Here is a 21,028-nt window from a genome sequence, read left to right as displayed (position 1 = left end):
ACCCCCTTGGGGTGCAGACCTTGGTCCCGCTAACGCGAGATGCTTTGGTCACTGGGCTGCCTTTTATACTATATAGCCTCTGCATAGGCGTTCGTTGACTGAAATAGAGAACTTTCAAGAAAATCTCATTACTGCTGGCATTGCAGCGGTTGCAATTTCAGAACAAGAGCTATAAAAATGGATCAGAGAGAACAGCAAATGGTCATTTACAAAAGGCATGCTCATGCATCACGTACTCGGGTAACAATCAAATGATAATTTTGAATTCATCCTGCTGACCTCAAGAATTTTGAATACAAGATTATACAGGAGCTGAAGCTAAGAGAGCATGAAAATTTGCAGATAGGAAATTGAATTCCATTTCAAAATACTGAAGAAGGTTAGACATGAATCAAATGTAAAATATACCTTTGGAAAAAGGGACACCTTATGCTCATGGGGCACTGAATTGGCCATTTGCTCTTACAATAATATTGTACTCCAATTAGTCCTTGTTACAAAAGAATCTAGCTAACGCCAACTCTAAATGGTGGATAAAAATGAGACAAATAAGAAGAACAAAGACTAAGTGGAACAAGCTCTAAATTGGAAAACTTCACCCCTGCCCCTTCTCCTATCTAAACTAGATCTACAATTTTACAAGAATACTACATTAGAGCAACTTTACAAGGGGCGTTGGATGTTATGGTATAAAAACAAAAATGGTGCATCCGGAGGGAAAAAGAATCGATTAGTGGATGTACAATAGTTGATATTCATGAAAGGGAAACTTGGGCATCGTCCTTCCAATGAACATGCACTTTGTGATCGAGAAACCTCAGCCTTATTCGCGTAAAAATTGGAAGGCTGCATTTTCGAGCAGTTCGTTTGCAGGTTTTACACCGGTAAAATCAACGTCCTTGAGGGAACTGTTAATATCCTCAACAGAGATGGGGATGCTGCATTTGGAAGCAGATTGATGAATGATTAGAAAAGGATCTATGTTATTTTGACCTATGTTGCTCGGACTCTCGCGAAATGCAGCCATACACGTGTCAGATCCTCCAAAAATGCGCTACTTTTGGAGGATCCACACGCACCCGTCGGCATTTTTGAAAAGTCCGAGCAACATAGATTTTGACAGTGAATGAGATTAATATAGTACCTGGAATTATCATCCAATACAAAGTTGTTATCTGCATCATTTGCATTGTCTGCATCATTCGCGTTTTCTTTTGCTTGATCCTTAAAACTGGAAATGACCTGTTACGAGCAGTATGGTTTAGAATCAAGTGCAGAAAAGTTGAGTTAAGCTTACTCAATGAGAGAAAATCATTAAAGCTAAGGTTCAACGTCCCTGATAGAAGAAAACAATAATAAATAAATTAAAAAAAACAGTTGAGGATGTAAGCGAGATTGAAGAACTAATGTTGACTAGCAGGTTGTCTTGAAGGAGCATTTATGATATGTACATAATTAATAAAAGACATTTAACGAAATAAAATAAATGCAGAAGGAGAAAGGAAGACTTACTTCTGGGGATACACCTTGAGTATTAAAATCTTCATCCCAGTAAAGTGTACATATCCGATACAACTGTTGACTACTCAAAATCTGTAAAAATGATGATACCTAGTATGTGTCAGATGCAGTGCCAAGGACTCGTATCGTAACGTGAAGATTAACTTCAAAAGAACGATCTTAACACCAGACATAATTCATTTAAGTCCCTATCAATCTATAGACACTTCATAATTCTCCAAATAGGATGCTTTGTGCTAGCACTCAACCAACTAACTAAGGAATATGAACTGCCACAAGTGGAAGCCTGGAATCGCCATACATGATCAACATTTGAAATCTCTAAATGAGGTACAACCAAGAAGACCATGAAGTTGAACTTACGGGGCAGAGATCAGTTGTTAGATCTTCAGATGAAAGTCTCGATTTCTGATTAATAACCTGCAAAACAAGCTATTTAGACAGGACAAAATAGATAGTAGAGGTAAGGTAATTATCTCAAACTTGCAGTAACAGGAAACACTTCTGAAAAATCATACTTGGATGTAAGAAGACCACTATTAGCCTATGAAGCAGAGTAACATTTTTCCAAAAAAATAAAAAATAGAGATTCATCTTGATTGATAAACTTTGCCCATTCACAGAGGAGAAACATACCAGGAATCCTACTGCCTGCCTCACATGCTTTAGTTCATCCAGAGAAGAACCAACATACTGCGAAGGAAGAAGATTTACAACGAGTTATAATTGAAGCAATATAAAATTACAAATATTTAAATATAGTTCATGATATCGAATTTCTACTACTCCCTCCATTCCACTTAATGTGACACAATTAGTCCCTCAACTCTGTTTAGTTTTCTGTAGACAAAGTACGAGGGTCAAACTGACTAATTTTCAGTGTGAATTTTAACATAGAATCTTCAAGATTTTTTTAATTCTTACATTTTTGGAAACTACATAAGAAGTACTATAAGTCACATAGTTAACTATTCAACATATAAGGAAGTATTTGAAAAGACATGGTCAAAGAAAAACTCATTTGACTCTCCAAATTGTAATAGTGTCACATAAGTGGAAAAGAGGGAGTGACTCATGATAAAGTACCTCTTCTTTTACATTTCCGCACCAATGTTCTAGTTCTTGCAATCCAGCTTTTACATACTCCCCATTGCTGAATGTACAGAACTCTCTTTGAAGGAGAAGGCTGCAATGAAGATTAAATAGTAAGGTAAGTGGTGTATCAATGAATTTCTGGCTAATCTTCCTGCTATGAGATACGAAAAAGGTACCTATTGAAAAGCTGAACATTTATGTAAGAAAATATCTGGTTTAGAATTTTCTGGACAAAAACTGGATGAACCTGAAAACAAAATATTCACAAGTCCACTCATCAGTTTATAATAATGTTAGCACATTGCACTATTTTCAAAATGAAAACATACATAATTTTCTTTCAGTGTACTGAGAAGCCCATTTAGGCTCTCAGTTACGCCATCCCAGGGAGTGGTCGGAGGAGGACCATCGACGGACTTCCGTGGTGATTGTGAGGAGCCGCCTTTTGATGTTTGAGATGCCTAATTAAGATGAGAAGTGAAAGTATATTTAGAAGTTTGAATAACTGAAGTACAAAGACCATAACCCTGAGAACTTTGAGTCAAAATAGAAACTGGTTGGAAATACAACAGCTTATCACAATTTTGAGATCCAATAGAAATTCTTTGGAAGGCCATGAATCAAGATAAACCAGAATCCTAATCAAAGGGACAGTAAATATGGCGTAGGGAGTTATTAAACGATATAGAGGCCAACCGAATTCTAGTGAGTTAGGGAATAGTGCTATTTGAGAAGAGTACTTACTCATGAGATATTTTGATTAACAAGCACTGAATGATATTATTCATATCATCCAGAGTACGTGTCTTTATCAAATTTCAATTGCCTCGTGTTCAAAATATAAACTTACATAACTTCAAAACTACAAAGCTAGAAATGAGGACAGTATTAAACTGACTACAGAGTCGAATAAAACAACAGATTGTCATACAGCTTGTACAAAACATTGTGATTTACCTGGATACATGAAGTCAGTAGTGAAGACAAGTCCCTTTTCCAGTTATCCCGAACAATTCCATAAATCTTTTCGACATAAGCACTGAGCTGCATCTTGAAAAATAAAGCTGGCTGCTTTGCCTCAACCTGACGTACAGTGTCGAGACCACCAATAGCAAGGTTGGCAGATGAAGACCGGAAGCTCTATAAAAAAAGTACAATCATTTCAATCAATAAATTTTCTGAAGAAATATGCTCAAATACTATTTAAAGGAACCTGCATATTCCTCATTCTAGGCTACCAATATGTTTTATACGGAGAGATTTACCAATGTCCAGCCAACGAAACTGAAAACAAGTAACAGTTACATGGTCTTGCTTCGAAATTCGCAGGATACGAGTACACAAACTATTAGAATGTCAAGAACAACACCGACAAGTAGCCTCCTAATAAGTACGCCAATGGTGAAATTAGATGCAGGATTGTATCTTAAATAGTGCATCACACCTACATGTAAGTGTTAATTGTATTTCATATTAATCAAGTAAGAATCAGTACGATTAATTCTCCTTATTTCTTCCTTTCCATTCAAATCTTCAGCTTTCTATTAGATCCTCTTCAATCTGTATAAAAGTTTATGGTTATTTCCGCTTACTGGTGCGGTGTTACATATAATTCACTTCCTCATCATCGCAGATTTTAAACATGGTACCATTTTCAGATTAGTCGACAGAGTATGCATAGGGTTAGTTCATGACATGGAGAAATTCGCCCCTTCTTTCTCTAACTCGGATCACACCGAATACTTCGTGAACTGGCTTCTCTCTGTCCAATCTTGCGTAACTGCTAATAACTTCGCCTTCTGAAATCTTCTGATTGTCTGACATCGGTTGTGTAAGGGCTCTCAAAGGTTTATAAAGGTCTTGGGCCACTCAACCCATAGTTTAATGCTTTGGATTGCATGACCAGATTCTTTCACATTTATTATCGTCAGTTTCAATCTGCTCCAGCTTCACTTACTCTTCTTTTGCATCAGTTTCTTTTTTTTTTTTTTTTTTTTTGGATAAGGTAAGTTTATTAATCAAACAGTACCAGGGAGGAAAAGGGAATGTGAACGGTCACTTGAGGGTAAGGTTTGCTTCCTTAAATACTCAAGTGCTCTCCCGTGTTTTGCCGATGCGGAACTCTTCTCCTAACCTAGGGTGTCACATACACTCCCTCTTATGGACTCAGCGTCCTCTCTGAGGTTTGCCCCACCGCATAAGATTTGCCTAGACTCGGCTCTGAGGTTTTCCCCGCTACCCAGGATTTGCCTAAACTCAGTTGAACTCTATCGAACATCGACAAGGCTGACACAGGAGTGGCTCTGATACCATCTGTAATACCCCAGCCCGCTAGTGATATTGACCACTTTAGGCCTAATGGTTTTAAAACGCATTACTACTTTCAAGGCCTACATACTTATATACCTAACATCTATCCTGTGTTTTGTCGATGTGGGACTCTTCTCCTAAGCTAGGGTGTCACATACACCGCCTCTTATGAACTCAGTGTCCCGCTGAGGTTTGCCCCGCCTTTCCAGAATTTGCCCAAACTCTGTTGAACTCTGACCCACCATCGACAAGGCTCTGATACCATCTGTAACAGCCCAACCCGCTAGTGATAATTGCCCGCTTTAGGCCTAGGCCGCCACAGCTTTAAAACGCGTCACTAAGGGGTAAGGCATGCTTCCTTAAATACTCAGGATCTCTCATGTCTTTTGCCGATGCGTGACTCTTCTCCTAAGCTAGGGTGTCACAACTGCACTAAGCTCCTTTTACGTGTAAGGAGTCAATAAGGTCAAAAATGTTATGTATATTCATCTACAATAGTCATCCTTCACTGAAAGTATAGATTGTGTTGCTATCTAAACTTCACATTAGAAATCTGTTTTGTTTCCACAAAATATTGATTTCTGCTTTCTATTCAAATTGTCCAAAATAGACATAAAGGAACCATGTTCCACACTTTCTCTCTGCTTATTTCGCAATCTATCCTTGCCAGCTACTAGTAAGAGCATGCTTCAGCCTACCACCACCCACTAGACCGACAAAGATATTCCGTATTACTTTGCAACCTCAAGTGGTTTCACCATCATGAGTTTGACGGGCGCATTGAGAAGTCAAGGAACGGTCCCAACCTAAGACATAAGTCAACAGTGCAATAAATGCACCACCGTATTTTTTATATTACGTTCCTGGTCAGTTCTGCTTTTGAAATAGCATATTCCCACAAATCTGATAGGGACATGTCCAATTTTGTTAAGTAAAATAACAGGGAACTCAAAGAATAACTGTAGAAACATTCTAAAGATATGCTTTCGAATACACAAAGTCATAGTGCAAAAGATATAGCCAACTTTCAAATATGATGTTGTCTTTCTATAATATTATGCCACTCAGTTTAGGTTAGATAAAATGAGAGGGAGCACACAGAAACTTTAATTCAATAGTTTTAGGAGCACATTCAATAACAGAGACGAGGTACGAATCTAAATACCTGCGCCATTCTACCAAAAAACGATGTTGGTTGGGGCGGTTTACTTGGAGCTGAACCAGTAGTTTTCAGCGTATGCTGAAGCAAAAACAACAATGTTGCACTGTTGGACAGCCAATAAGCCATGTGATTATTGTTTGTCTCGTCCTGAAAATTGATATAAAACGAGCATGTGTGTATATCATGAGTTAGAGAGACAGCATTTTTAAATTTCTCATTATGACAGCAAATAGCTGCAAAATGATGGCTGATTTCGACATGAAATTGAAAGTTACCTCTATCGCAGAACCAATCATCTGGATAAGACGATCAAATACATTAGTTTTTTCTGCTTCGAAGGAATTCCAATGAAGTAGGCATTTGTATATGGTAAATGCTGCCACTGGTTTCCCTTCACTGAACCCTAAATCTTGACTGACACATTTGATAAGAATATCCACACTCTCCTGCAACGTAATGTTAAAGAGGATATCAAATGAGTTGCTACGGTATCACCACATTCATTCACGGGAAAGTGGAGGATTATTTCCCATGCTGATGTATTTAACTCAATGTTAGAGAAATAAATTAATGTTTTTGGTATTCATGCAAAACAATTTATACACAAAATCATATTTATGCATTGCATACACACGTAAAAGCATTCTACCCAGCCCCGAGGGCTTAGCTGACTTGGCAAAGTTACAGGGATTTGAGGCTTAGGTCACAAGTTCGAGCCCTACACCAAGCGCACTAATCCTAATATTTAAGTGGAGAAGGTTAGAGGGGCGGGCCCATAATCCCCGAGGTTGCGGTTGGTCCTAAAGTTGGCTACAGACGGATTTCTCGGTATCAAAAAATAATTGAAAAAACTTTCTACCCAGGGTATAGGACTAAAAATGGGACTCTATTGATAAACATATGCAGCTATGTCCTTCCGATACTATTTTCACCAGCAGATTTGCCAACTTTTTTATAGGTATACAATAACTTCTGAGGAAAAAGTTGCAAGGAAGGTAGTTTTCAAGATGCATCAAGGAGTGTTTCAGCACTCTTTATTTGTTCATTTCTTTAGCTGCCATTATGTATTGTTGATTATTTTTAACCAAGAAATAGCTAATGATATAAGGGATCATAAACAATGAGGGTGAGGCTAAATCTCACAGTTATACTAGAGTGTTCAACCCACAGGCCTTTTAAAATAAATGTTTTTGTGGCATAGCATGTTTTATGAACTCCAATTTTTGGATATCTTGTCCATCTATTCTCAACAGGAAAACAAGTACTAAAGCGGAGAAAGATGGCAAACAGAAAAGGAAATCTGTTTGAAATATATTTGATCACTTCCTGGGTACATACCCGCTGCCTTTCAGCAGTGGATCTCCTCATAGACTCTGTACCAAACCATTTTGCTGCTCCAGCATTGGATCTCCTCATAGAATCTGTACCAAACCTTCTTGATGGTGTTGGAGCCAGTGGTTCCTGTATATATATAATATATCATAACAGACGTTATGAAAAGCACCAACGTGACTGTTACTCCATCCCCGTTTATGTGACTGTATTCGAGTGCGTACACAGTGTTTAAGATGTTAATTTAACGTATATGTTATACTAGTGGTAGTGGAAGAAAAAATTAGAGTAATAGTTGAAATCTTTTTTTAATAGAGAAATATCACCTCAAAATTTAAAACTTGAACACTTTAATGAATTTGAATTCTTGAAAGTAGTGAAAGTTGTCCAGAAATGGCATGGTGTCAAACATTTTGGATGTTCTAAAATATAAGAGTATCATACAAGTTGGGACAGAGGGAGTATATAACAAGGCACCAAATAGATGAATCCTTCACTTACATGATGACCGTTTTCAGAAGGCTGCAGGAGGAAAACAGAAAAAAGAAAAAAAGTGAGGATATGCTCAAGAAAGATATGAAAAAAAAAAAAGAGTGGCATTTCTATGGCATCAGAGGCAGAGTTTTTACTGTGAAACGGCTTGAAGTTCTTCCAGTAGGTAAATGTAACGCTTGCTGTCGAAGAATCTGCTGGTCTTCTATATCGGAAAGTTTCTCTTCAAGCCTGAGATACAAACGCAATGTTAAACAAGATATCCAAGCTAACTAATTCACATGATTAAGAATCCTGAATTTTAACTTGTACAAATATAAGAGAACCATTTATATTCTGAATAGAAGAAATCTGTGTTCTCTGCTAATTAATGGAAGAAATGTATCTAGGTTCTACATTTTGTTAAAATGAACAGTAAGTCCTAATAGGACGAGCAAAACCATATCCTGATTGAATTTCAGCTCAAGACAAACACAGCTACCATAACTAAATTACACGCAAAATCATATTTAAAGAAGAACAACAAGAGGCCAGAGCTTTTGGAAAAACCAAGCCATATATGTAAAACTTTCCAACCTTTGCATGTTAAGCTTCAACTCAATTATCTTAGCCTCTGCATCCAGAGCTTGCTTCAATCGCTCCTCACTTACTTTGCTTGTTTCCTCATATTTTTTCTCTGTTTCATCAATTTTCTTTTCCAATGAGTTAACAAGAACCTGCAACATATATGATAAACGTGTTAAAAGCTAGCTCGATAACTGAATTATGATAATCACGCATCAGAAATTGCAATCCTGGAGTACTAATCCTATGCAAGAAAAAATTGAACAAGATAAAAAAAAAAAAAATCAGAAGCAGCAAGAAAGCTGGTCCTGACCAAAATTCCGTCGGGTATTTATTGATATTCAAGAAGAGTATCTATTAAGTAGTAGATCACAATTTGAATCTAACATCTTCACCTTGAGCTGTTCATTTTCAGCAGTAATCTTGCCTGACACCTCCTGATCTGCAACCTGGAACTCTACTTCTTCCAACAACTTTGTGGCAGCCTCGGGATCCTTCATTAGGAGCTCTCTAGAACTGTGATTCCCTCAATCAGTATCAAAAGAAAAAAAAAAAAGAAAAAAGAAGGAGAAAATAAGGATCTAAATTGGTGTGAGATTCAACTCAGAGCTGTATTGACAATAAAATACCAGCAATTCCAAAAGTTATGAGAAAAGCTGGACTAGGCGGATATCAAAATGCAATTTTGGGTCAAATACAAACTAGATTCAATTCAAAGGGAAGGCTAAGGTGGATTGAAACAAGTGAACCACAAATCTTCTGGGAGGTGTATGCAGTTATTTCTGCTGGGAAAATCCTCACCTCTTGAGCTAGCTTTTTGGGGTTGAGTTAGGCTCAAGGTCCATTTTCCTATCATGGTATCAGAGCCAAGGCCATCCAATTCATCGTTTACCAGATGTTGGAGCCCCCATCTTATATTGTCCACTCTCTAGATGTCTAGTCCTGGACGTGCAGTGTTGAGTCCCACATCGGTGAAGGGCCATTTTGGTCTCTTTATATGGTCTTGACAATCCTCATCTCTTGAGCTAGCTTTTGGGGTTGAGCTAGACCATAGGTCCGTTTCTTAATAGGTAGTGCACAAAATAGTGTTGGAAGATAAATAATGTACTTACAATATTAAACTTAGACCGTCTATAAATCAACCAAGGATAAAATCCAGCTGGACTTTCAGCTTTAGACAAACTATGATGGATAATCCAGATTCCAGATTAATACTAAACCATATTAAGGTAGAACAAATAAGTAAAGCCGGTTTCGAACAAACAAAGTGACATATGTACAATTTCCTTACCTTTGCATGGCATCCTTCAGCTGAGTTATCTTAGACTCGGCCTCCAGAACTTGCTTCAGTCGCTCCTCACTTACTCTGGCTGTCTCCTTATATTTTTTGTCTTTTTCATCAATTTCCTTTTCCAATGAGTTAACAAGAACCTGCAACATATTTGAAAAGACATTAAAAGCCAGTTTGACAACTGAATTATGAAAATTATGCATCAGAAGCTGTAACCATAGATATAATGTTGAGCAAGAAAACAGTGGATAAAGAATAAATTTGAAACAGCGAAAAACTTTTCCCTTCAGGATTACTTCATGTACTTATTGAACTTCAAATAGAGTAGAGTTTTTTCATTTTTGGCCCGTCGGCCGAAGTTAATTATGGGTGCTAGCCAAAATATACAAAACCTATACCCTGATTATGTATATTTATGTAGATGTACGTATATTATATGTATAAATATACTTAATATACAAAACCTATGCATTTACTCACTATTATTCTTTTGAGAAGTCCAAAAATGTAATTATCCCAATAGAGTATCCAATATCCATGAAGTAGTACGATGCAGTTAATGTCACATCCTAACCTTAAGCTGCTCATTTTCTGCTGTAAGCTTGTTGACCTGCACCTGATCTATAACTTTGACCTCTTGTATAACAGATCCTTGTTCCACGACCTTTGTGGCAGCCGAATGTTCCTTCGTGAGCAGCCCCTGATCTTTAACCTGGACCTCTTGTGTAACAGATCCTTGTTCCACGACCTTTGTGGCAGCCTCACATTCCTTCTTGAGCAACTCTTTAGTTTCTTGAAGCTGAAGCCTCATCTCTTCCAATGCAGACTGTAATTTTATTGTTTCCTGGCTTTTAGCTTCCTCCAGATTATCCTATATAATATAGTATCTGTCAATTACTAGTGTAGAAGCAAAATGCTAATACAAAATAGAATCACATTATGTTTTCTGTTTATTTTCAATGCTTGCTTTATCTTGGTCCAACTCCCAAGTCCAACAATAAACACTTTGAAATTATAAGACATGCACATTTCCAACATAATGTGCATCAAATATTTGAGCTATATAAACTCCAACTAGAGAAGAATGGACATATAGGATCCAAACAACCGAGCCCAACTACTTTCACATTGAGGTTTAGTTGTTAAATTAATAAATTCCAACTAGAAAGCAACGAAAATATGAGATGAACTCATTTTCTGTAAACTGAGTGGAAGGGACGACATTATAGTTAATGAGCCTGTTAGAACCTAATTACCAATTCTAATACTGGTAGCCACCTTGAAAGTTTAAAGAAAAATATTTACCCTCATGCGCTTCTCCGCCTCTAGTCTCTGGGTCAGCTCTTCAACTTCCTTTTCCAGCTTGCTTTTGGCTTCTTGGAGAGCTCCAGTTTCTTTCGCTGCCTGAAGCAGAAAAGAAATAAAGATATTTAGCGCATTTATTAAGGTTTTGAACTCCAGCACGTGAAATCCCGATCCCAACAATGGCAGATATAGATTTGCAAGTTCTATACGAGGAAAATCTCATACAGTATCCATGAATTTCGTTTCATTTCAAATCAGGGGTCAAAGACTCTAAAATCAATTTAAAGGAGGAAAATGCCTGAAGAGAGACTTTTGGCAAGATAACAGTTGAACAAATAAATCTGCACCTGCATTCATCAATTCAAGCACAAGGTATGAATATTCATTTGTTTAACATTGACACGTTCGCGATCTTTTCACTGAATGATTCAGAACTAGTTGTTGATCTGTCGTAACTGAAAACTGGGAGAAAAATGACAAATACAATTTACACAGATCAAGGGCACAACAAACTAGCATGTCGTACATATAATCTTAAAGGGCAACCCAGTGCACAAAGCATCCCACGTTAGCAGGATCCGGGGAAGGGCCGCACCCCAAGGGTGTGATGCAGACAGCCTACCCTAATGCAAGCATTAGGGGCTGCTTCCACGGCTCGAACCCATGACCTATAGGTCCACACAGAGACAACTTTACCATTGCTCCAAGGATCCCTATCATGAAATTTTGTAATCAATAATGCCCCAACAGAAAGAGAAGTTCTTACCATCTTTAGCTTCCGTAGTTCTTTACGGGCCATTTTAGCTCTCCAGGAACATTGTAGCACAACTACTGCTTTCTTCATCCTCCTATAATGCCGGCGTTTCAAGTATCTCCGCAAATAACGCTATAATCAACAGATTCAAGGTAAGAAAATTACAGCAAACCTAAGTGTCATTCAAAACATGTAAAATAGCATGTGAGTTTCAGAAAATCCAGTAGACAGTCCTTCATTTACCTGGATAAAGGTAGCTGCATTTTTTTGCTTTCTGAATTGAAGCTCGTTTCGAGCAGCCATACCACGCAATCCTGCTTGAATGGAAACAGCTGAAAAACACAGCAATCCATAAGATTTCCTTGCAATGTACTTGCGTGCATCTTTTTGGATCCTCAGACAGGCAGCTTCCCTCCTCATGCGCTCATAGAGAGCCCGTTCAAGCTGGCCTGATAGGTATCATAAAACAGTTATTACACATTTTTCTATTGCATAAGTGAACCATTAGAGGCATTATTGAAGGAGATAATTACATTTTTGGACCACTCAAAAAATAATAGCTAGAAAATACATATGTTTTGTATATTAACTATAAATATACATATTGTATACATAAAATATGCAGATAATTTACATATAATAACATAATCAGTGTATAGGTTTTGTATATTTTGGCTAGCGCACGTAATTATTTTCGGTCAACAGGCCAAAAATGAAAAAAAAAATCACATATTGAATTTAAGGAAACCAATTCCCACAGTGTGACAGACGGCGTGTATAGGGCCAGGATGTATCCACTGCGGATCTAGCTTTTTATTGGCATGTGGTCATATAAATTATATATAGAAATCAAACAGGTTACCGTACCCCTACAAACAGCTTGGATTTGGATTGCTGAAACTCGTAACAACACAAATTTTTTGCGAGCGAAATATGTGCGAACTTTTCCCTGGATTTTGCTAGCAGACCTGCCAAGGACCTCATTTCGGCGAGTGTCTAATTCTGCCATTTGACCAGCTCTAAGAAACACTTTTGTTTTACCAACCTGCAATTATGTAATATCAGATAGATGTGTCAAGTGTCAACTGGCATGTACAAATTTTATAAACTTCAACAGAAAGAATCATACAACCGGATGATACAAATTTGAACAATGTAATAAATTCGAAGATCTGATGTAACAAGAAAGTAAGTAACCTAGTTCACAGGTTTCGCACAAGATTCTCAACAATGTTCCTCAGCTAAATTTCAGCAACTAAATGACCAAATACTACAATATAAAAGAAAAAGGCACTGAACTTTCAGAGCAGAAGGAATAAGCATGATTTTGAATTGTCTTAATTCTGGAAAGGATCTCAAAAATCCAAAATTTTGGACTAATAAACTGTTTCTAGACTAGGAGTCTGGATTTTATTTGTTTTCTAGATTAGAGAAATTCTATATTATTTTAGGTAGGTAATTCATTTGGAATTTCTTTCCTAAAGGAAAGGAGAATAGGGAGATGATTTACTGATTGTTTCTTGATTTATTGCTGCAATATTCAGTACACAAACATAATCTCTCTTTAATAGAAAATTCTTAATGATTTTACCCCTTATGATTAACCACTACCAGAAGAACACCAACCAGTACCTGATAACCTTTGAGGTGAGCTTTCTCTAAAAGTCTCCCACAAGCAGCAACCTCGTCAATACTATCAATGAGAAGACTATCATGAGAAAAGGAATGTGAAAGAAAACATGACGACACAAATTTCTCGATGTTGACAGACCAAAGAAAAAAAAATGGATAGAGACCTTGAAAATGTCTAATGCAAATAATACCTTCCGTTTAAAACTTCAGGAGCAAGGACCTTAAACCGACTTAAGAATTCATCAAATGGCTTCCGAGTAGGATAGCCAGCACAACTGATCCGAATAGCCTCCAGAACTCCCTAGAAAAAGATTTAGTTGTAAAGTAGCCAGGTTTGCTGAGACTATATAGTTTGTAATAGATAAAGGTTATTAAAGCTTACCCCACAACGAAGCTGCTGGAGTACATTTTGATTCTCAAAAATTTCTGGCTTCAAGAGATTATTTGGCTTCACGCAACGAACATAATGAGGCTCTGTGGCATTAAGTGTCTCAAGCAATGATTGCAATTGTTGCTATATCAGGTAAAGGGTAAGATATTTCAGAGGCATGATGAAGCAATGATCAAAAAAAGGTCGATCAAAGGCAAGAAGAAAAACATACTTTAAATCGAGCGCCAATTGAGGAAAACTTGGTCTGTTTAGAAGAATCTTCAGGTAAAGGTGGAAACAAGCCAGCGACAAAGTGGCACCTTGAAGCAATAAGTGTTGCTTGGTGCTCTGGAACTACATAATCCTTGTTCTTATCCAAAAAGAACTCGGTTTGGTACGTGACCTGACACGAAAAAAATCAAAAAAAAAAAATATTGAGCAACACTTGTTTTTCTTGGCAAAAATTGCATCATGTCATTAGGAACTACTTTTCCTACATACATCACCAGCATAGTGGCAAATAGTAAAATCAGTCCGGGACAACTTTGGCTTGCTGAACCGCTTATGATCTTTAAAAGTCTGATATAGCTTTTCTGCAAAGGTCTCATGTGTTGATCTTGGGAACATACTGGGCAGAAGAGCCACAAAGAGTAGTCAAAACCACAACCAGTGAGGCTTTTGACAGTTATACCAAAAGAAAGAAAAATTAGAGTAAATTAAAGATTTGAAATGTCTGCATACCAAGCCTCGTCAAGAAGAGCAATGATCCCGCCAGGTTTCTGAAGGAAACAAAGTATTCAGAACATAAACATTGTAAAATGGAACCAAAAAATATCAATAAAATTTAAAACCTATGACAAAACAGAAATAAGTGATGACAAAAGGGCATATTTTGTTTTCCTTTTTTACCAGAATATCTGTGGAAGAAAGAAGTGAAACAAATAGTAAGCTAATCCACATAAGATAATTCGTCATGCACTGATGATTAAATATATTTGGTAGAAAGATCTACTTTATAGAACTCCTCATCTCTATACCTTTGTATTTGGTCTTGTCCCATTTTCTTGCAATAATTTCTTCTCTATACATTTTCTAGGCAGTCATCAAAAGTAAAAGATGGTGATAAAATATATTCATGATCTACATCACCTTTTCTATAAGATCAAGGATATCTTGGTTATCAATGAAATCTATGTAACTCCAGTCAATTTCCTCTTTGGTATACTCTTCTTGCTCCATCTTGAAAACATGCTGGAAAAGGGAAAAACAAAAGGTTTTAGACTATTAACATTTCTCAGCTATGAGACTGTCAAATGAATCACTACACAAACCTGGTTGAAATGTTGCTGCAGTTTTTCGTTGGTCAAATTAATGCAGAATTGCTCAAAACTGCATTGAAGAAATCAATAATCATAACAAAGGAGAGAGCATCAAAAAAAAAAAAAAATTAAGAAACTAGCAGGGAAACAAACAAGGCTATTCATCTAAATGTGAACCCAACACCAAAAGTGCTTTAAGAAGAAGAATGTGTGTATAGGCAGCAATAACTATAGCAGGAACGGTAAACCATATCCAAGATAAATCCGGTCAAACAGACAGATGTTGAAAAGAGAAAATAAATTATGGTTAAGTTGGATCAGAGAGGATAATGAACATTCAATTCCAAAAAATCCACATTGGCAGAACAGAACTTTCATCCAGAACTCTGCAAGAAGTTAAGAACTTAACCTATGTGAATGATGAAAACAAAAGCATACCAGTTAAGCACCTGTTTGTCTTGAAACTCTCAAATCCATAAATATCTAGAACACCAATTGATAAAGATGAATCAGGATCTTGGCCAATAGAGTTATTGATCTTGTTCACTATCCTGAACAATAAAACAACATCTGTCTTGGGTCAATTATATTTGGAACAACTAAACAAGCAATAAGATTTAATCATTCTGAACTCAACTAACCAATCAAACAATCTTGAGTAGACTATCTTGGCTAAAGCATCTCTACTTAGAGCTGCAGCTTCTGGATCAAGGGACTTTGTAATGGTCTCATCACGAGTTACCATGACACGTTTGCACATGGAGTCCTCAAGGGACTTCTCATCACACCTAAAAAAGATTTCACCAAAATGAATTTAAGTTAAGAACACGAGGGTATCTGGAGAATATAAATAGAAGAAACCACTTACATGAATAGTTCAGCTGCAATCTTTAGATGGAACCGAGACTTATCATCCTTAGGTTCTGAAGCATCAGTTTCTGTTCCCTTTGCAAATTCAATGTTCCCCAAGTGAAGAATTGCAGCCACTACTCTAAAAATAGCATCCTGCAGTTGAATATTAAAACTAGAGATTCTCATGAAGTAACCCATGTATCGAAGAATGTAATGATGCTAATACCTGCTCATCGTGACTGATCCCAACAATATCCATGGCCCTCCTCGTTGCCAGGTATTCCTCTGACTCATCCACTCCAGATAGTTCAAAAAAATTTGATTGGTTCAGATAGTGAAATGTCCTTGGGTTCCCTACTTTATATTTTTCAACATCCTGCAAGAAAAGAGAAGGAAAGAAAACAAGTAGCTCCAACTTAGAACAACATTGCATGATTCTAAACTATTGAAATATGTGACAGCTCATCTAAATGCTTATATGGTTAAAGAGGAGTCACATTTATTTATTTAATTAGCTCTGCAACATCTTGCTGTGGAATATGTTCAGACAAGAATATTCTCTGGTCATAATGGTAGTAGTGGCATCAACAACTAGTGCTTAAATTGAAAAACTAGACCATTGCACCTACAGCTACGGCTTCTGCGGCCATGCTCAGTAATATCTACTGGCTTATTACAATTCTCTTCAGAGGCGTTTCTGTTTTTTGGTGTGAAAAAGGGACAAAGGAAACTTTCCAAAGACACCTTTCTATTTCTATATTCTTTTTAAATCAATAGATAAGAATTGGACGGTACTTACACCATTAACTGTCATTTAATTTTTTAATAAAAAGGGCAGGTGCACTAAGATCCCGCAATGCACAATGTTCTGCGAAAGGCCAGGTCACGTTAGGTCTATTGTACACAACTTTACCTTGTATTATTGCAAGAGGATGTTTCCATGTTGCTTACCTTGTAATTATTCAACAATAACGAAAAATAAAAATAAAAATTAAATAAAGAAGAACCTTCTCTTTGCTTTGTTAACATATTCCTTTTGCTTAATTAGAAAATAGACAAATTGCATCCGGAGGGCAAGCATCAGGTACGATCTAAATCCTAATAGAGGTAAAGTGCTCCCCAACTTGTAGAAGAAAACATTTGCAAACAAAAAGGGACAGTAAAATCACCTGAGGTGGTGCAGCACAAAGCAAATAGAAGCAGTGATAATTTCTCTCAGGATCAGAAACTTGACAAACACGGGATCGTTCCAGCAGATATGTTCTGATCGCAGCACCGGAGATCCTCCCCCTTTTATCAAACTGGAGCTCCACAAACTTACCAAAACGACTGCCAAAATACATGTTGGTGCAGCAAAATTTATCAGTTAAATGGAATGTAGAATATGATGAGGAATAAGCATCTGAATTTCTAGTCTCCTCACCTTGAGTTGTTGTTTCTGACTGTCTTAGCATTACCGAAGGCTTCTAAAACTGGATTTGACTGAAGAAAGAAAAAGTTAAATATGTATATACATATATCCAGAATGTTTTGAGGTAATCTTTGAACAGATTTTATAAAGTCAATCTTGAAAAGAAAGTGACTGTCTCAAGATTCCAATAGCTGAGTTTGATCGAAACAAAGACAAGCTGAGACAATTTACCAAAAGTTAGCCATACCTCAAGGACTTGCTGCTCTACACTCCTTCCCTCAGCTGCAGCTCGCCCTCCCATATATGCAAGATATTGCATAAGCATTTTTGTGCTTTCTGTCTTGCCAGCTCCACTCTCTCCACTTACCAAAATTGACTGGCTTATCCCCTCATGAATCATCTGCCTGCATTTAGAAGCACAATGTTAACGATCATATAGTAAGTTAATACTTTGACAGCCACTCGAAAAACATGAATCTTGCCTGTAAGCAGCATCAGCAATAGCAAAAGGATGAGGAGGAAGCTCCCCAAGTGCAATTCCTTTGTACTGTTCCATCACACTTTTAGCATATAATTGGGGTAGCCGCTTGAATGGGTTCACGGCAATCAAGATGCTCCCCGTGTAAGTCTGAATGCATCCAATCACATGTTAGCTTTCACAACCAGTTTATTCAAGATATGAAAAAGAAAAAAAAAACTTCCAGGGTTGTTTGTTTGAAAGGATTAGTAAAAATAATCTCAACATAAAATCTTGCATAAAACAATAAAGTTTTTGTTTGGATTGCCTAGACTAATATTCTCCGGATGATTAATGCAACTTGGAAGAAAGGTTTCTCTGTAGAGGAAAGGAATAAGAATTTTTTCCCCAAACTCAGAAGATATCCCAAACTTCTCTCTCCCTACCGCTACCGGTCAAGCTTCTTTTGATATGGAGCTTTCCCCGGATTCTTATGTGGTTGGTTGTATTATCCCTTCATAATTAATGTTGCATTTGGTTTGCGGTATTAATAATACCCGCATTAAGTTATACGGAAACTTATGTATTATTTTATACAGGATAGAATATGGAATAAAAGTACGTGTGTTAGCAATGCAGCACTGAGAGTACTTTTCTTGATGTCTCCTTATATGATATTAGGCAATCTTAACCTCATGAGGTAGCAAGCCAATGGCGGAACTAGAAATTTATTAAGGAGTGTCAAAATATGAATAAGTAAATATACGAAGAAATTAAGGGGGTTCAACACATAGTATATATACATAAAAAAGTTCTTTTTATGTATTTACACAGTGTAATTTTTCCGCGAAGGGGTGTCGGTTGACACCCCTTGGATGCATGTGGCTCCGCCACTATTAAGCTAGTTTTAGAGGTTGAGTTAGGCCCGAACAACGTGCCATGGTAGCAGAGCCAGAACCATTCCTATAATCCTATTCTTAATTTACTTAATGTTACCCCACAACCACGCCCAAACCCCCAATGTTATAAGGCAATCTCTACATAGCGTTCCCTGCATTATTATTTACTGCATGATCCCTACATAATTATTCACTATACATCAATCCTTTCATTATTAATCACTGCATAAACAATTACTCCTTATGTCCCAATTTATGTGACACTTTTCGCTTCCCGAGATTCAAACTGTATGAACTTTGAACAACATTTTAAGATGTGTTTTTTCACCAAATTGATATGAGAAATCAGAAAAGTTACAACTTATAGTACTTTTCATGTAGTTTTCATATATATAAATTTTATTCTTAAAATATTGAGTTAATCTAGTCCAATTTAGCTTCAAAATTTAGTCAATTGATTCTGGAAAAGCGAAAAGTGTCACATAAATTGGGATGGAGGGAGTACTACATTATAGTCTCCGCATAACTAGCATGAATCAAACAGCCCCTTAATGCCTAAAAATCATCGAATGATAAACAGAAATATATTTGACAAAAAAATGCATAATAATCATGCCGAAAGTGCTTACATAAATTTCATTCATGTCATATCGACTTCTCAAATTCTGCAAAACTCCTGGTTCATGCAGATAAGATAGTTTTGTCATATCATCCACGCCACAAGAAGGCGCGTCAGTATCTTTTGCGTACACATTGGATAGATTGGCTGTAACCTAGAACGGAATTCAGGGAGATTTGTCAATCACATTCAGATACCAGCAAAAATGAATGACGTAATCCTGTCAATGTGTTTTTCAAAAAGTGATATCATCCAGAGTTCGCTAGCAAGAATGCTGCAAACACTAGAAAAGGACACTATTTTTAACTCATAAACGCTAATTATAAACTTTTCCAAAAAGCGATACCTGACTCAGAGACCACAGTGAGCTATACAAACAATATAGTAAATAGACTTTACTCGGTATAACGCTATATAATCTTGTCAATAATACTGCCTGCTGCGGCCAATTTTTTTTTTTTTTTCTGAGATCAAAAAATTGACTGCAATCAGTAGTTTATGTGCTGTTGCACGACGCTATTTATTCTCCCCAGAAAAGGAACGGGGAAGGCAAAAGTGAAGATGAAGATTCAACAAATATTTACACAATTACGACCAGACCATACAACACAAAACACCAAGGCATCTGCTAAATTCATAATTATTTAGTAGTTTTGGCTGCTATATGCAAAAAGAAAGCTAGAGGTTATGCGCATAGGAAGAATGTATGCGGGAAACAACAAGACATAATTACATTATCATTTAAGTATTCGCCACAGGCACCAAGGATGTGGATCGAACATAATGCAGCAAAAACAGAATGTTAAAGCTTAAAAGCCAAAGAAAAAGGAACTTCGAATTATAAACAATAGTAACCCAATAAAGGCCTATGTTAGTGCAAAACTTACTGTCTTCCCTGAGGTGCAGTCAACTGTGATCTCTTCGCCATTGACTTCAACAACTACCCCATCTAGCCAAGCTACCTCAGGATCCTCAACCCATACATGAGATCCAACCACAACACTGGCAGAAACACTCTGCAGACAATTAGAATTGCGGAAGTCTCAGACACAGCAATATAAAATCATCTTTTCCTTAAAAACAACGATGCACATTGAAAGTTTGTATATACCAGAGAGGAGATTTTATAAGCAAAAAGAACATTAGATAGGATCAGAAAAGAAAAGAAGAATAAGAGGTGAATAGATATTTTACACATGAAATCTAAATTCGTCTACTTATTTAACTCTTGAATGTGCCAATTTGACTCTCAGATAGGGAGATCTTGAACACCCAAACAAACAAACTTATTTCTAAGTTTGTACCCAGATAGAAGCTTCAGGGATTTCTGCTTTAATCTTCCAAACACCCCTAACTTGGAGGTGTAGTATGCAACATTTAACAGTTGAAAGTGAATTTTAAACTTAAAAACAAATTATGAGCAATGAAACCTCTGAAAAATAATATCCTATATTCCTTGAAAATGCATCAGATTAGATAATAGCACAAACTGTGTGACCATCGTATCCAAAAGCTTAAGCTTAAGTTGTTCATGAACGAAGCACGTAGAAATTCTTCTTGATAATGCGTGGAGACGAGAATCGCACCATGTTGAGTTATGTAACCATCTCATATAAAAGCTTAAGCTATTAGATAGAATATAC

General features: G+C 36.9%; 2 protein-coding genes across 2 annotated transcripts; both read right to left on the bottom strand.

Moving 5' to 3' along the window:
* Positions 1-423: 423 nt before the first annotated feature.
* On the bottom strand, positions 424-15,408 carry LOC132610721 (myosin-7-like). The gene is made up of 29 exons (XM_060325075.1): positions 14,978-15,408; positions 14,570-14,607; positions 14,330-14,456; positions 14,061-14,231; positions 13,841-13,972; positions 13,650-13,759; positions 13,459-13,519; positions 12,694-12,871; positions 12,070-12,275; positions 11,839-11,958; positions 11,073-11,171; positions 10,342-10,638; positions 9,768-9,907; positions 8,872-8,992; positions 8,489-8,628; positions 8,050-8,143; positions 7,922-7,942; positions 7,427-7,549; positions 6,364-6,534; positions 6,092-6,235; positions 3,574-3,756; positions 2,946-3,077; positions 2,793-2,863; positions 2,608-2,707; positions 2,158-2,214; positions 1,885-1,941; positions 1,513-1,593; positions 1,145-1,242; positions 424-938 (listed from the first exon to the last, which is right to left on the bottom strand). The coding sequence occupies exons 1-29, from the start codon at positions 15,065-15,067 to the stop codon at positions 824-826; spliced, it is 3,477 nt and encodes a 1,158-aa protein (XP_060181058.1). The 5' UTR covers positions 15,068-15,408; the 3' UTR covers positions 424-823.
* Positions 15,409-15,481: 73 nt separating this feature from the next.
* LOC132611625 (myosin-7-like) lies at positions 15,482-17,883 on the bottom strand. Its single transcript, XM_060326028.1, has 8 exons — positions 17,861-17,883; positions 17,658-17,814; positions 17,423-17,481; positions 17,169-17,328; positions 16,226-16,375; positions 16,016-16,152; positions 15,789-15,935; positions 15,482-15,698 (listed from the first exon to the last, which is right to left on the bottom strand). Exons 1-8 carry the CDS (start codon positions 17,881-17,883, stop codon positions 15,557-15,559), a joined length of 975 nt encoding a protein of 324 aa, XP_060182011.1. The 3' UTR covers positions 15,482-15,556.
* Positions 17,884-21,028: the final 3,145 nt, after the last annotated feature.

The sequence above is a fragment of the Lycium barbarum genome, chromosome 9, assembly GCF_019175385.1.
Source record: "Lycium barbarum isolate Lr01 chromosome 9, ASM1917538v2, whole genome shotgun sequence".
In the NCBI taxonomy this organism is placed as follows: domain Eukaryota; kingdom Viridiplantae; phylum Streptophyta; class Magnoliopsida; order Solanales; family Solanaceae; genus Lycium; species Lycium barbarum.
Note: the sequence above shows the minus strand (reverse complement) of the source record. Positions and strands in the feature narration are given on the sequence as shown.

Coding starts and splice junctions, on each gene's coding strand:
- LOC132610721 (XM_060325075.1), bottom strand. CDS start 15,067: ATGGAGCAAGAAGAGTATACCAAAGAGGAAATTGACTGGAGTTACATA. Junction 14,608..14,977: donor TCCTTGATCTTATAGAAAAG/GTGATGTAGATC, acceptor TGTTTCCTTCAG/AAACCTGGCGGGATCATTGC. Junction 2,708..2,792: donor AATGTTCAGCTTTTCAATAG/GTACCTTTTTCG, acceptor TCTTCATTGCAG/CCTTCTCCTTCAAAGAGAGT.
- LOC132611625 (XM_060326028.1), bottom strand. CDS start 17,883: ATGTTTTTCGAGTGGCTGTCAAA. Junction 17,482..17,657: donor TAGAGCAGCAAGTCCTTGAG/GTATGGCTAACT, acceptor TTCTTTCTTCAG/TCAAATCCAGTTTTAGAAGC. Junction 16,376..17,168: donor TTTGTGCTGCACCACCTCAG/GTGATTTTACTG, acceptor CTTTTCTTGCAG/GATGTTGAAAAATATAAAGT.